At 44.3% G+C, this 14458-nt stretch overlaps 1 protein-coding gene across 1 annotated transcript in view; it reads left to right on the top strand.

Annotated features, from left to right (window-relative positions):
* The window catches only part of NSUN6 (NOP2/Sun RNA methyltransferase 6), a 54029-nt gene that overhangs the window by 19308 nt on the left and 20263 nt on the right, over positions 1-14458 (top strand). Inside the window, 3 exon segments of the mRNA XM_044295051.1 lie at positions 4877-4956; positions 6243-6352; positions 8570-8723. Of these exon segments, the coding sequence (XP_044150986.1) occupies positions 4877-4956; positions 6243-6352; positions 8570-8723 (344 nt within the window).

The following is a 14458-nucleotide window of genomic DNA, read 5'->3' on the forward strand; positions in this document are numbered from 1 at the left end:
ATCTTGTCAGCCAATCACATGGCAGTTGCTTCAATGCATGTAGGGTTGTGGTCCTGGTCAAGACAATCTCCTGAACTCCAAACTGAATGTCAGAATGTGAAAGAAAGGTGGGCTACAACAGCAGAAGACCCCACCGGGTACCACTCATCTCCACTACAAATAGGAAAAAGAGGATACAATTTGCATGAGCTCACCAAAATTGGACTGTTGAAAACTGGAAAAATGGTTTCTTGAACATGACAATGAGTTCACTGTACTAAAATGGCCCCACAGTCACCAGATCTCAACCCAATAGAGCATCTTTGGGATGTGGTGGAACAGGAGCTTCGTGCCCTGGATGTGCATCCCTCAAATCTCCATCAACTGCAAGATGCTATCCTATCAATATGGGCCAACATTTCTAAAGAATGCTATCAGCACCTTGTAGAATCAATGCCACGTAGAATTAAGGCAGTTCTGAAGGCAAAAGGTGGTCCAACACTGTATTAGTATGGTGTTCCTAATAATTCTTTAGGTGAGAGTGTGTGTGTGTGTGTATGTATATATATATATATATATATATATATATATACAGTACAGACCAAAAGTTTGGACACACCTTCTCATTCAAAGAGTATGTCTTTGGAGTGTTGGAGGAAACCGGAGGAAACCCACGCAAACATGGGGAGAACATACAAACTCCATGCAGATGTTGTCCTTGGTCGGATTCGAACCTAGCACTCCAGAACTGTTTTAGACACTGTAAACCTGTGCATTTTGTTTGTTTGTGGATAAAACTCAATAAAAAGGTATCTGATAAAAAAAAAATATTATATATATATATATATATATATGTATATATAGAGTACAGACCAAAAGTTTGGACACACCTTCTCATTCAAAGAGTTTTCTTTATTTTCATGACTATGAAAATTGTAGATTCACACTGAAGGCATCAAAACTATGAATTAACACATGTGGAATTATATACATAACAAAAAAGTGTGAAACAACTGAAAATATGTCATATTCTAGGTTCTTCAAAGTAGCCACCTTTTGCTTTGATTACTGCTTTGCACACTCTTGGCATTCTCTTGATGAGCTTCAAGAGGTAGTCACCTGAAATAGTTTTCACTTCACAGGTGTGCCCTGCCAGGTTTAATAAGTGGGATTTCTTGCCTTATAAATGGGGTTGGAACCATCAGTTGCGTTGTGGAGAAGTCAGGTGGATACACAGCTGATAGTCCTACTGAATAGACTGTTAGAATTTGTATTATGGCAAGAAAAAAGCAGCTAAGTAAAGAAAAACGAGTGGCCATCATTACTTTAAGAAATGAAGGTCAGTCAGTCCGAAAAATTTGGAAAACTTTGAAAGTGTCCCCAAGTGCAGTCACAAAAACCATCAAGCGCTACAAAGAAACTGGCTCACATGCGGACCGTCCCAGGAAAGGAAGACCAAGAGTCACCTCTGCTGCGGAGGATAAGTTCATCCGAGTTACCAGCCTCAGAAATCGCAGGTTAACAGCAGCTCAGATTAGAGACCAGGTCAATGCCACAGAGTTCTAGCAGCAGACACATCTCTAGAACAACTGTTAAGAGGAGACTGTGTGAATCAGGCCTTCATGGTAGAATATCTGCTAGGAAACCACTGCTAAGGACAGGCAACAAGCAGAAGAGACTTGTTTGGGCTAAAGAACACAAGGAATGGACATTAGACCAGTGGAAATCTGTGCTTTGGTCTGATGAGTCCAAATTTGAGATCTTTGGTTCCAACCACCGTGTCTTTGTGCGACGCAGAAAAGGTGAACGGATGGACTCTACCTGCCTGGTTCCCACCGTGAAGCATGGAGGAAGAGGTGTGATGGTGTGGGGGTGCTTTGCTGGTGACACTGTTGGGGATTTATTCAAAATTGAAAGGCATACTGAACCAGCATGGCTACCACAGCATCTTGCAGCGGCATGCTATTCCATCCGGTTTGCGTTTAGTTGGACCATCATTTATTTTTCAACAGGACAATGACCCCAAACACACCTCCAGGCTGTGTAAGGGCTATTTGACCATGAAGGAGAGTGATGGGGTGCTGCGCCAGATGACCTGGCCTCCACAGTCACCGGACCTGAACCCAATCGAGATGGTTTGTGGTGAGCTGGACCGCAGAGTGAAGGCAAAAGGGCCAACAAGTGCTAAGCATCTCTGGGAACTCCTTCAAGACTGTTGGAAGACCATTTCAGGTGACTACCTCTTGAAGCTCATCAAGAGAATGCCAAGAGTGTGCAAAGCAGTAATCAAAGCAAAAGGTGGCTACTTTGAAGAACCTAGAATATGACATATTTTCAGTTGTTTCACACTTTTTTGTTATGTATATAATTCCACATGTGTTAATTCATAGTTTTGATGCCTTCAGTGTGAATCTACAATTTTCATAGTCATGAAAATAAAGAAAACTCTTTGAATGAGAAGGTGTGTCCAAACTTTTGGTCTGTACTATATATATATTATATATTATATATTTTTTTATCAGATACTTTTTTATTGAGTTTTATCCACAAACAAACAAAATGCACAGGTTTACAGTGTCTAAAACAGTTCTGGAGTGCTAGGTTCGAATCCGACCAAGGACAACATCTGCATGGAGTTTGTATGTTCTCCCCATGTTTGCGTGGGTTTCCTCCGGTTTCCTCCAACACTCCAAAGACATACTGATAGGGAACCTAGATGGGGACAGTTGGATGCTAATGTCGGTAAAGCGCTGCGGAATATATTAGCGCTATATAAGTGCATACAATAAATAAATAATAGTATTGCCACGACAATCATAATTAACCAATAAGTAGTACTCAAGTGCAAGCCCACAACTAACTCCCCCCCTCAAGAGACAATTACAGTAACAATTGGCTGCCATACGGTATATCCAGGAAGAAGAGTAGAAGTAAAGATTCAGGGTTGGCTCCCTGAAGAGAAGGAGAGCGAAGGGGCCCCCCCGGGGCAGCAGCAAGGCCCAATCATCAGCACACATTCTTAGTTAGATTTAGGTATAAACCACAATATCATAACTCCAGGTTCCCTAGTATCATACTTGAGTCCCCTAATAATTGCCAATCCAGGGACCTCAGATAGACCCCCCCTTTCCAGTCTTATAACAACATTCAGTCTTGCTATGTACTCTGCTATAACACAAGGCAGTGGTCGTGACCAGTGTTTTACGTGCCTGGTACAACATCCTATTTATTCCTATATATAATAGGCGTCTGTAGTTAATCAGATTCAAAAATGCAGAGTAGGCGCATATTAGGATCAAGAGGAATATCTGCATTACACACTTTATTGATTAGCTGTACTACCTCACTCCGATATTCTCTTAATGCACAGCCGCTCCATAGTATATGTAACAGATCAGCCTCCGACTCGCTGCATTTTGGACAACCTGAGTCTCTCTATACTCTCTATATCCAATCTTAAACAGGAATAGCGGGGTTTTAACAGCTGGGACAATCTAGCAGCTTCACTCAGGGATAGGCTCGGGGTCAATGCCAGCGTCTCCTCCCATTGAGTATCAGTAATACTCCCAACATCGTTTTTCCCATTGTGCCTTTACCCTAAGAGGAAAGGCCTTCAGAAACTCCACGTACAATGATTGATAAATTCTCGAGCTAGCTCCCCTTGCAGATCCGACCGCCGACCACAGAGTCAAGCGCCTGATTGGATGTATATTGCAGCGATAGTGTTTAGGATTGGGCATCTAATGCCGTGTCTGATCTGTAAGTACTTCTAGAAATGACGGGAGGGTAGATCGAACTCCGAGCACAGTTGCTGAAACTGCTTCAGGAGGTCCTGGGAGTATGATTGTCCAATGTTCCAAATCCCTTTCCTTTCCCATAGGGAGAATCCCTTCAGTTCGGAAAGTTCTGGTAAGACAGAGTTGTTCCATATGGGAGACATATTTAGAAGTCCTGAGACCCCAAGAAGCAGGCTAGCCATAGCCCACACTTTCCTCATTAGCACCAAAGTTGGGGCAGATCCTAATCTTGGATCCACTCCCCCTTCCAGGGGCGGAGAGCATCCCGATGCCCATTCAACTAATCTGCCATTTCTCCCCGCTCCTCCAGCCGTGTTCCATCCTTTAAAATGCTGCAGTTGGGCTGCGAGAAAATATAATAAAGGGTTGGGCATTGCTAGACCCGATTCTTTGTTTCTTTGCAGGGTTTCTACTTCTTTTAGTCTTCCAGAACAAAAAACAAAAAATGTGTTGTTTTTAAAAAAAAATAATGCATGGGGATCCATACCGGTGAGTTTAGGTCATCAATATTCTATCGGCCGGGGTCCGACACCCAGCACACCAGCCAATCAGCTGTTTGAGGAGAAGGCGAGGCTCCGTGCGAGTGCCACCACCTGGTCTTTACACTGTGCGTCATCTCCACTGCAGCGGCGGCGTAGTGTAATTACAAGCACCAGTACTCATCATTACACTGCACCTCCGAGACGAAGTGCAGCATAACGAACAGGAAGCAGCGCTTACCTGGAGCTACACCGCCTCTTCAAACAGCTGATTGGCGGGGGTGCCAGGTGTCGGACCCCTACCAATCAGATATTAATGACTTATTAATGATCTACCGTCAGGATATCTCTGGCCAGACAACCCCTTTAATGCTTTCTAAATGCTGTTAAGAACAGCTCAGATAAGATGGCCGCCCCCATAATCATGTTCAGGAAATAGAATATAAAAATCTGTAATCAGAAAATAAAAACAGATTAGAAAAAAAGGAGATGTGTTATGATTAGTACTTCTTAAGGTGGCGTTCTTACAGGAGACAGTTTGCATTCCGTTCTATGAGCCATGCGCTATTCTTCAGGCAGGTTTTGTGCCCTCTTAGTGACATTTGTAATCTTACTTTACAGCAGTTCCCCGACGTCATCGTCCCAATTCATCAACATCCTCAGCTTAATGACCTCTTATTAATTCCAGCCATTGGTCCAAGGTTAGTGAGACGTTTTATGTCTACTTTGTGTCTGTGCACGTTATTGCTCGTCCTAATTACACTGTAGTCCAGTCTTTTGTATTGACGACATATCCCAGCGTATGTGGCAGATGTTCTGGATGTTAATACAAGACGAATCTATTATACCATTTAAATTCACTTCTTTACGTGTCCCCCAACACATCCCTGCACTGTTCTGTCTGGTCGGGAGGATCGCGGCGGAGCAGCCAATGAAAAGTAAAAATTTGCCAGGGCTCTTAGATCTACAGATCTCTCCTTGTTCCTAATTAACCCTTTCATGACCAGGCGATTTTTCCATGTGGTTTTTTTTTTTTTTTTTTACTCCCCCAGTCCTCCAAAAGCCCTAACTTTTTTTTTTTTTTTTTCTGTTCACGTAGCCGTATGATGGCTTGTTTTTTGCGAGACAAGATGCCCTCTCTAATGGCACTAATAACGGTCGCATACAATGTGATGGGGGAAAAAAATATAAATGGGGTGAAATTGGAAAAACTGACCAGTTACTTTTATTCTCCAGGTCAGTACGAATCCAGCAATACCACATATGTATATTTTTTTTAATTGCGTTTTTTACACTAGAAAAAAAAAAACGTTAAAAAAAAACTTTTATTTTTATTTTAGTCTCCATATTCTGAACCCTATAACTTTTTTGTATTTATGTGTGTGGAGCTGTGTGAAAACTTATTTTTTGCAGGGCGATCTGTACTTTTCATTGATACCATTTTGGGGCGTGTACAACTTTTTGATCACTGTTTGCGAGGTCTGGAAAAGGCACGGCAGTTGCAGAAAAAGCTGAACCTCTAGGTGTAACAGCAACGCCCCCGTTGCTCCTAGAGGCTCATTTGTATATATTAAAACTTAGTTTTTCTCATATGAACATGGGACCAACACAGATGCCGTCAGCTGCCAAGCGCACTGGTCAGCCAGTGTCATAGGTACAAAACTGCTGACAGATGCCCTTTTAGAAACAGGAAATTATTATCAGCGTTTGGCGTGTTATAGGTGGGGCTGCAGCCCGGTCGCTGCTTCTACAAGCCTGTTACCTCACATTACACTTGCCACCGAAACCTGCATTGAGTCAGGCCGTGATCTTTTCAATGTACAAGGAATACTCACTATATTAGATGTGTACACGTGCTGTGGTCTTTCTGGGACGTTTAGGGTTGCTTTAACATATACTGTATTTTCCTCTTCTATCATGTGATATTCCATGACGTGATTTCTGGGTAATTCTGTGTCTTTTCATGTATTTCTGCTCTTATCTGCAGGAAAGCGTTGAAGCAACATCCAGTAGAAGTGATTGTTGGGGCCCAGTGCGGAAGTGCCGTCCTCAGAGGGGCCCATGTCTACTCTGCTGGGATTCAGTCTGCCTCAAAATGTGAGAGCAATGCCTGGTGGTATCATCCGACGATATTGAGCTGTCCAAATGTTACAGGACCCATCTGATGAGATGTCTCCACACCTTCCAGGCTTTCAGCCGTCTACTCCACCAGTCAGATGAAGCAATAAATGCATTGTCTTTAGCAGGGGCGGATTGGGAACTTCCAGTGGCCCTGGAAATAAAAAAAACTAAAAGTGGCACCATGTTGTAGGCAGGACTACATTGATAGAAGACAGGGCAACACAAGTAGACAGGACCTGCAATACCTTAGTGCAGCACAAAGTACCTCGGCAGCAGAACCAAATACCACAGTGCAGCACAAAATACTGCTGCCCTCTCCACAATATTCAACTGTATCATTGTCCTGATACAGTTAAGTTCAGGAGGGCAACTGCGGGCGTCGAGCATCAGCCCACCGGGAAATTTCCCTGTAGGGTCTATGGCCAGTCCGCCTCTGGTCTTAACAAAAAGACATTGTGAGATTTAACATGTCTGCTACATCCACTCTTGTGGCTGGATTGTGCTATGGTGCTCCCGTGGACCTCTCAAGTATAATTGTGTGTGTGGGATGTGGTAAGTCGTGGGGGCCATAATGCTCCCACATCACATATTAACAACATATATGTGAATTCTATCCGTAACATTTTAAATACACGCACCGGGCAGGCTCAGACCTCACTCCCGTACCCTGAGGCCACCGCCGGATACTTCAAGTCAATATTCGGCCTCACAATAGATAAATTAACACTTCCCTTTGATTTCAATATATCTAAATATATACATAACTTTCTATATATCTCGCTCTACAACCTACTTTGAATCGGGCACCCCGCATCCAAACCCATGATTATTGTACATCGCGGCCGGCTGCTGTGATTTCATATACTACAGCAGGTTCGCAACAGATTCATGTTGATTTGAGAACGGATACAGCTTTTCTACAATGATACGTTGTATAACCATAAAGTAACATATCCAATAAAAATAGATCGCAGTGATCCCCTGCACTACTTCCATGAACTACATATAAGCAGCGCTTCAGATACTGCGCTCCGATATTAAATGAGGCATTGTCATGTCATTCATAGTAAGAACGCCTCCAGCCCTTCCCAACCGGCCTGCGCGCCAAAACCACAGCTTTTTTAAAGTGAGTATTGTATTGTAAAAGTATATTGTCCTGATGAAGAGGGATTTTCTAGCCTCGAAACGCGTAGACTATTTCCTGAATAAAGCTACCTTTTCACCTTAATGGTGGCACTGGTTTGGCTTTCTCCTAGTAGCACCGTAACAACGGTAACAAGCGGTCAACCAACACATTTTTCGTTTACTTCTATATACAAAATGAATAGATATAATTTTTCACTCCATGTATACAAGTTCCTGTCCGGGGTCTCACTTAACTCTGTTTGTCAGACCAGCAGTCAGGCCAGAGAGAAGTGAGGGGTGGTGACTCCAGTAGAGCACGGCACCTCCCCTATGCTATCCCAGTAGTGTGGCTGGTCAGGGCTTCTCTGTTTGCATCTTTACCTATTCCTATGATGAGAACTAGAGAACCTTCATTCTGTCAGGATTTCGGGGGTACTATCTCACCTTGGGGAGAGAGCACCTTAGTCTGTGTGAGGAGACGTATAGGCCATACATTCTTCTTTGGAATTCTGGGAAGCAAATGAGCTCTTAACACGCTCTGCCTCTAATGCCACCAGATGTATGGTAGCTGTCCTATAAGTCAATGTTCGACCCTTTTAGACATGACTCGGATATTAAATAAGCCAGCATCTCATCTGCCGACAGCTGTTTCGGAGTGATTGCCCTTCATCAGTGCAGAGAAGAGAGTACTGACTGGGTGAGAGGCCTAAGTCAGAATTTGGTGGATCCTATCTCTCCTTGGGGGGAGGGTTATTCCAGTCCTCCACCTACTATTCTAATAAGCATTACCTTGCAGATAAAGCCTTCCCTGTGCAGCAGAAACTGATATTACTTTGCTCTCCCATTAAAAGCTTGTGTCTCTCTGAGATTATTGCTACAGAAGGACGATATCAGCATGAAAAAGATGGTGTCTAATGAGGTTTTCAGCCTCTGGATATAAGAAAGAATGTTCTTGTGCTCTAGAATATCGCCAAACTTTTCATTGTACCATAATTAAAACCAGTTTTGGGAATGACCTATACCTGCACGGCATTTAATTTTTAAAACTTTTTCTCTTGTTAACTACAGGGATGAAGGCGGGGGACAACGTCTCGGTTTACTCAGACATTGAGGGACAGTGTAAGCGCGGCGCCACAGAGTTCGAGGGGACCAAAGTATTTATCGGGAATGGAATTTCAGAGTTAAGTCGGGCAGAAATCTTCTGTTCAGCCAGCCCCATAAAGTAAGTAGAAGATACTGAACAGGGTGAAAATACAGGGGTGCCTGCAGCGCAGTCACAGTCTTTATGTAGGAAGCTCTAATTCCACAACAATGTCAAAAACTTTAGTGTAAAATCCAGCACTCAAATTAGAGTTTTTTCCTCCAAGATTGCCCACAGGATGAGAATCTATTCTCACATGTTATGCTGAAATCTACATGCACTGCAGGGTTTGCCGCTACCTATAGCGACTTGGGAGTGGAATTACATCCTGTGGCAAATGTTGGATGAATAGAGAAGCAAATGTTATCATCTTCTTAAAGGTAATTTAATTCAATATTGATGGGCTATCCTCTGGTTACACAAAAATAAAAAATAGAGGCAGCATCTGGATAGGTCATCTATATGAGATCGGTGAGGATACGACTTCCGGCTGTTAGCCCAGCGGTCCGTGCCTGCGCTGCATCTGGGGACACGGGCGCCGGACTCCCTCTCTCCCTCCTGCTGCCATGCGCCGTGCTGACAAGTGCGGGCCGGTTGTATCTGTGCTCCATGTCAGAGCTTACTTCCTGTACTATTTGTTAGGGCATGCACAGGTGTGTCTCTCCTCCCTTTGTGAGGTGGCATGTACATGCCTCTATCTCCCCAGCCTATGGCTGTGTTGCAGGAAGTATTTAAAGGCGATTCCTGCCCCATTGAAGGTGCCCTGAGCAATCTTGGTCACTAGCTTGTCTAGTTCCTTGTGTGAAGGTGTTTTGAAGTTTCTGCTACTGTGTACCGGACCCTGCTTCTCGATTCAACGGACTTCGCTTGATTGACCTTGGACTTTGATTATAGACTTTGCTTGCCTGCTGCCTGCCTTGACTCCGGACTTCCTGACTACGTCTTTCCCCTCAGTGCTTTACACCGGTATCTCTGACCCCCAGGTCAGCTGCCACACACCTGGAGATTGCTCTGGTACCTGGTGACTACCCTAACGGCCCAAGCCTACCCTCGCCATTACAGGCTCTAGTGAAGACCAGGTAGTTACTTAGTCACGCCCCTCCAAGGTATAGCCGGTCCACACCCGCTTGCATAACACCAGCACACTGCTATTTGAACGGGCTGCGATGCTCAGCCGAGCAATGCAGCCTCTTCCTTGGTCTGTGGCATCACATCCATCGCTGACATGGTCTATGTGAGGCTCAGTCGCAATTAAGTGACTGGGATGGAGCTGCAGTACCAAGCGCAGCCACTGTACAACGTGCGGCACTGCGGAGATGCCAGGATCTCATATCAATGACTTATCCTGAGGATAAAGCATCGATATGTAATTCCCAGAAAACCCCTTACATATGTTATGTAATTATTACTGAGCAAACAACGTACGGTTTGCATAGTCGCGCCTTGCAAGCAGTGTATATTTTCTCAAGGCGATGTCTTCTCTGTGTACATTTCCTCAGCTCTGTATGTGAGTGTGAGGTCCTGACGCATAAATTGACAGATATTTTCCCTTGGGTTCTGATCAGGTTTTTCCTGATACAGTTTTCAAGCTAAATCCAGATGTGGATTCACAAAAGAGAATTAGAATCTGCCTGTTGTACTTTCCCTATAAATGATCCTTTTATGATCCACATCGAGTTTTGGCTTCAAAATCTTCATTAGAAAGCCTGAACGTGTACGGGCAGCCTTCATGGGAATAAGTCCTTGTGCAAATTGCTTCCAAGGGAATGTGTCATCAGAAAATGACCTATTGCTTAAATCACATTTTTAAGTTTAACATGTTTTTAAAGAATTTTTGATGATATTGTTCATTTTCCACGTCAATATCTATAATTAAAGGGGTTCTACCGACTTTTACTATTGATGACCTATCCTCAGAATAGGTCATCAATATCAGATTGTCTGGGGTCCGACACCCGTGTGTGTGTGTGCCGTCTCCCGTTTCTCTTCCTGCTCGCCATAGACATAGCAGCAGCGAGCAGAAAGAGAGAAGGGAGACGGCACCCACACACGGTGCATGCCTTCTCTTCATACAGCTGATTGGAGGGAGTGCCGGGTGTCGGACCCCAGACAATCGGATATTGATGACCTATTCTGAGGATAGGTCATCAATAGTAAAAGCCCGGAGAACCTTTTAAACAAAAAACATAACATCCTGCAGTTTTTGCACTGGCCACTAAGCCTAATAATAGGCGCCAATTCTTGGTTTGTACAGATCACTTTACTGCAGTTATCTGCTTATCCGTCATAATATGAAAGTAAGTGTGAAAGAAACAATTGTGGATGAAGGTTGTGAGGATGTTGAAACCTTTTGGGTGGCAAATTCATGAGGGAAAAAAGTGAAAAAAAAAACAATTCTTGGGGTGATCTATAGGACCCCCCCAATATCACTGAGGAGATAGCAAATCAACTGTATGTGTAAATGGAGCGGGCGGCGCAGGCTGGCACAGTGGGGATTTTAGCTATCTAAACATAGATTGGTAACATGGTTCTGCCTCTGCGGCAAAGCAAGAAATTCCTCAGCTTTTTGCAGGATAATTTTCTGGGCCAGTTTGTAGAAGTTCCTACTAGAGGCGATGCTCTTCTGGATCTAGTCATTTCTAACAATGCAGAGCTTGTGAGAAATGTCACTGTCCATGAAAACCTTGGTAAGGCCTCATGCACACGACCGTATTTTGTTTCTGTGTCCGATCCGTTATTTTTTTTTTTGCGGATAGGATGCGGACCCTAATTTCAATGGGTCCGCAAAAAACGCAGACAGCACACTGCGTGCTGTCCGCATCAGTATGTCCGTTCCGTTGCTCCGCAAAAAAAATAGTGCATGTCCTATTTTTTTCTAGTTTGCGGACAAGGATAGGCATTATTACAATGGATCCACACAAAAAACGGATCCGCAAAAAAAAAAAAAACGGATGCCATACGGAACGTCATACGTTTTTTTTGCGGACCACAAAACACATACGGTCGTGTGCATGTAGCCAAAGGCCTCTTTCACACGGGCGTCAGTTTTTTTGCCCGGATAAGAGGCGGGTGCGTTGCGGGAAAATGCGCGATTTTTCCGCGCGAGTGCAAAACATTGTGATGCGTTGCACTCGTGTGAGAAAAATCGTGCATGTTTGGTACCCAAACCCGAACTTCTTCACAGAAGTTCTGGCTTGGGATTGATGTTCTGAAGATTGTATTATTTTCCCTTATAACATGGTTATAAGGGAAAATAATAGCATTCTGAATACAGAATGCATAGTAAAATAGCGCTGGAGGGGTTAAAAAAAAAAAAAAAAAATTTTAACTCACCTTAGTCCACTTGATCGCGAAGCCGGCATCTCCTTGTGTCTCCTCTGCTGAACAGGACCTGGGGTGAGCTGCTGCATTAAATAGAGGTTAAGGACCTTTGATGACGTCACTCCGGTCATCACATGGTGTTTTACCATGGTGAATCACCATGGTAAAAGATCATGTGACGTACCATGTGATGACCGGAGTGACGGACTTCTAAAGGAGCTCAGTTCAGTTATTGATTTGCCTCTGTTCATAATATTTACAGATTCTTTAATGACAAGAGACTGGCGCAAGGCGAGTGTGGTGCCAATTTCAAAAAGGGTGCTAGGTCTTCATCAAGAAATTATAGAACAGTAAGCGTAACATCCATAGTGGGAAAAATGAGGGCCTTCAGCTGGACTACATACAGGATTATGTAACTGTCAATAATAATAAGTGATAGCCAACATGGTTTTACTAAGAACAGAAGCTGTCAAACTAAGGCTACTTTCACACTGGCGTTTTGGCTTTCCGCTTGTGAGATCTGTTCAGGGCTCTCACACGCGGTCCAAAACGGATCAGTTTGCATTCTAATGGATTCTGAATGGATAAGGATCCGCTCAGAATGCATCAGTTTGCCTCCGATCAGTCTCCATTCCGCTTTGGAGGCTGCTTGCAGCATTTTAGTGTCTATCTGACGAAACTGAGCCAAACGGATCCGTTCTGACACACAATGTAAGTCAATGGGGACGGATCCGTTTTCACAATCTGGCACAATAGAAAACGGATCCGCCCTCCATTGACTTTCAGTGGTGTTCAAGACGGATCCGTCATGGCTATGTTACAGATAATACAAACGGATCCGTTCTGAACGGATGCATGTGGTCGTATTATCTGAACGGATCCGTCTGTGCAGATCCATGACGGATCCGCACCAAACGCAAATGTGAAAGTAGCCTAACCTGATTTGTTTTTATGAGGAGGTGAGTAGAAGTCTGAACAGAGGGAATTGTCGATATTGTGTTTTTAGACTTTGCAAAGGCGTTTGATACTGTCCCACACAGACGACTAATGGGTAAATTGAGGTCTATTGGTTTAGAACAGGCATGCTCAACCTGCGGCCCTCCAGCTGTTGTACAACTACAACTCCCACAATGCCCTTCTGTAGGATGATAGCTGTAGGCTGTCAGGGAATGGTGGGAGTTGTAGTTTTGCAACAGCTGGAGGGCCGCAGGTTGAGCATGCCTGGTTTAGAAAATATAATTTGTAATTGAATACGATCATGAAGACAATTTTCAATCCAAATAGTTGTGGTTAATGGTTCCTACTCTGAATGGTCCCTGATTATAAACGGTGTACCCCAAGGTTCAGTGCTGGGTCCTCTATTATTTAACTTACTAACTGATGACCCGGCGTTGCTCGGGTATTTATTTATTGCAATTTTATATTAAATAACAGTGACTTTCACAGTGGCCACCCCTTTAACAGGGACTTTCACAGTGGCCGCCCCTTTAACAGTGACTTTCACAGTGGCCGCCCCTTTAACAGTGACTTTCACAGTGGCCGCCCCTTTAACGGTGACTGCCCCTTTAACGGTGACTGCCCCTTTAACAGTGACTTTTACAATGGCTGCCCCTTTAACGGTGACTGCCCCTTTAACAGTGACTTTCACAGTGGCCGCCCCGTTAACGGTGACTGCCCCTTTAACAGTGACTTTCACAGTGGCCGCCCCGTTAACGGTGACCGCCCCTTTAACAGTGACTTTCACAGTGGCCGCCCCTTTAACGGTGACTGCCCCTTTAACAGTGACTTTTACAATGGCTGCCCCTTTAACGGTGACTGCCCCTTTAACAGTGACTTTCACAGTGGCCACCCCTTTAACAGTGACTTTCACAGTGGCCGGCCCTTTAACGGTGACCGCCCCTTTAACAGTGACTTTCACAGTGGCCGTCCCTTTAACAGTGACTTTCACAGTGGCCACCCCTTTAACGGTGACCGCTCCTTTCACAGTGGCCACCCCTTTAACGGTGACCGCTCCTTTCACAGTGGCCGCCCCTTTAACAGTGACTTTCATAGTGGCTACCCTTTTAACAGTGACTTTAACAGTGACCACCCCTTTAACAGTGATTTCGGTGAACGCCCCTTTAACAGTGACTTTCACAGTGGCCGGCCCTTTAACAGTGACCGCCCTTTAACAGTGACTTTCACAGTGGCTGCCCCTTTAACAGTGACTGCCCTTTTAACATTGATTTTCACAGTGGCCACCCCTTTAACAGTGACCTCCACGATGCCCGCCCCTTTAACAGTGAACTCCTCAGCACCCGTCCATTTAATAGTGGCCCCTGCCCCCCATGCATGTAGCAGTGTAGTTATGCCATCATATGTCATATGACTGAATATTGGAGTAGGGCCTGCGAGCTTCTATTGGCTGATAAGGGACATGTGACCGTGTGTATGACAGTTGGGATATTAAGAGAAAGACTTGCAGGCTTGTATTGGATAATGGGTTCCAGCCTGCC

This window comes from Bufo gargarizans, chromosome 5 (assembly GCF_014858855.1).
Source record: "Bufo gargarizans isolate SCDJY-AF-19 chromosome 5, ASM1485885v1, whole genome shotgun sequence".
NCBI lineage: Eukaryota > Metazoa > Chordata > Amphibia > Anura > Bufonidae > Bufo > Bufo gargarizans.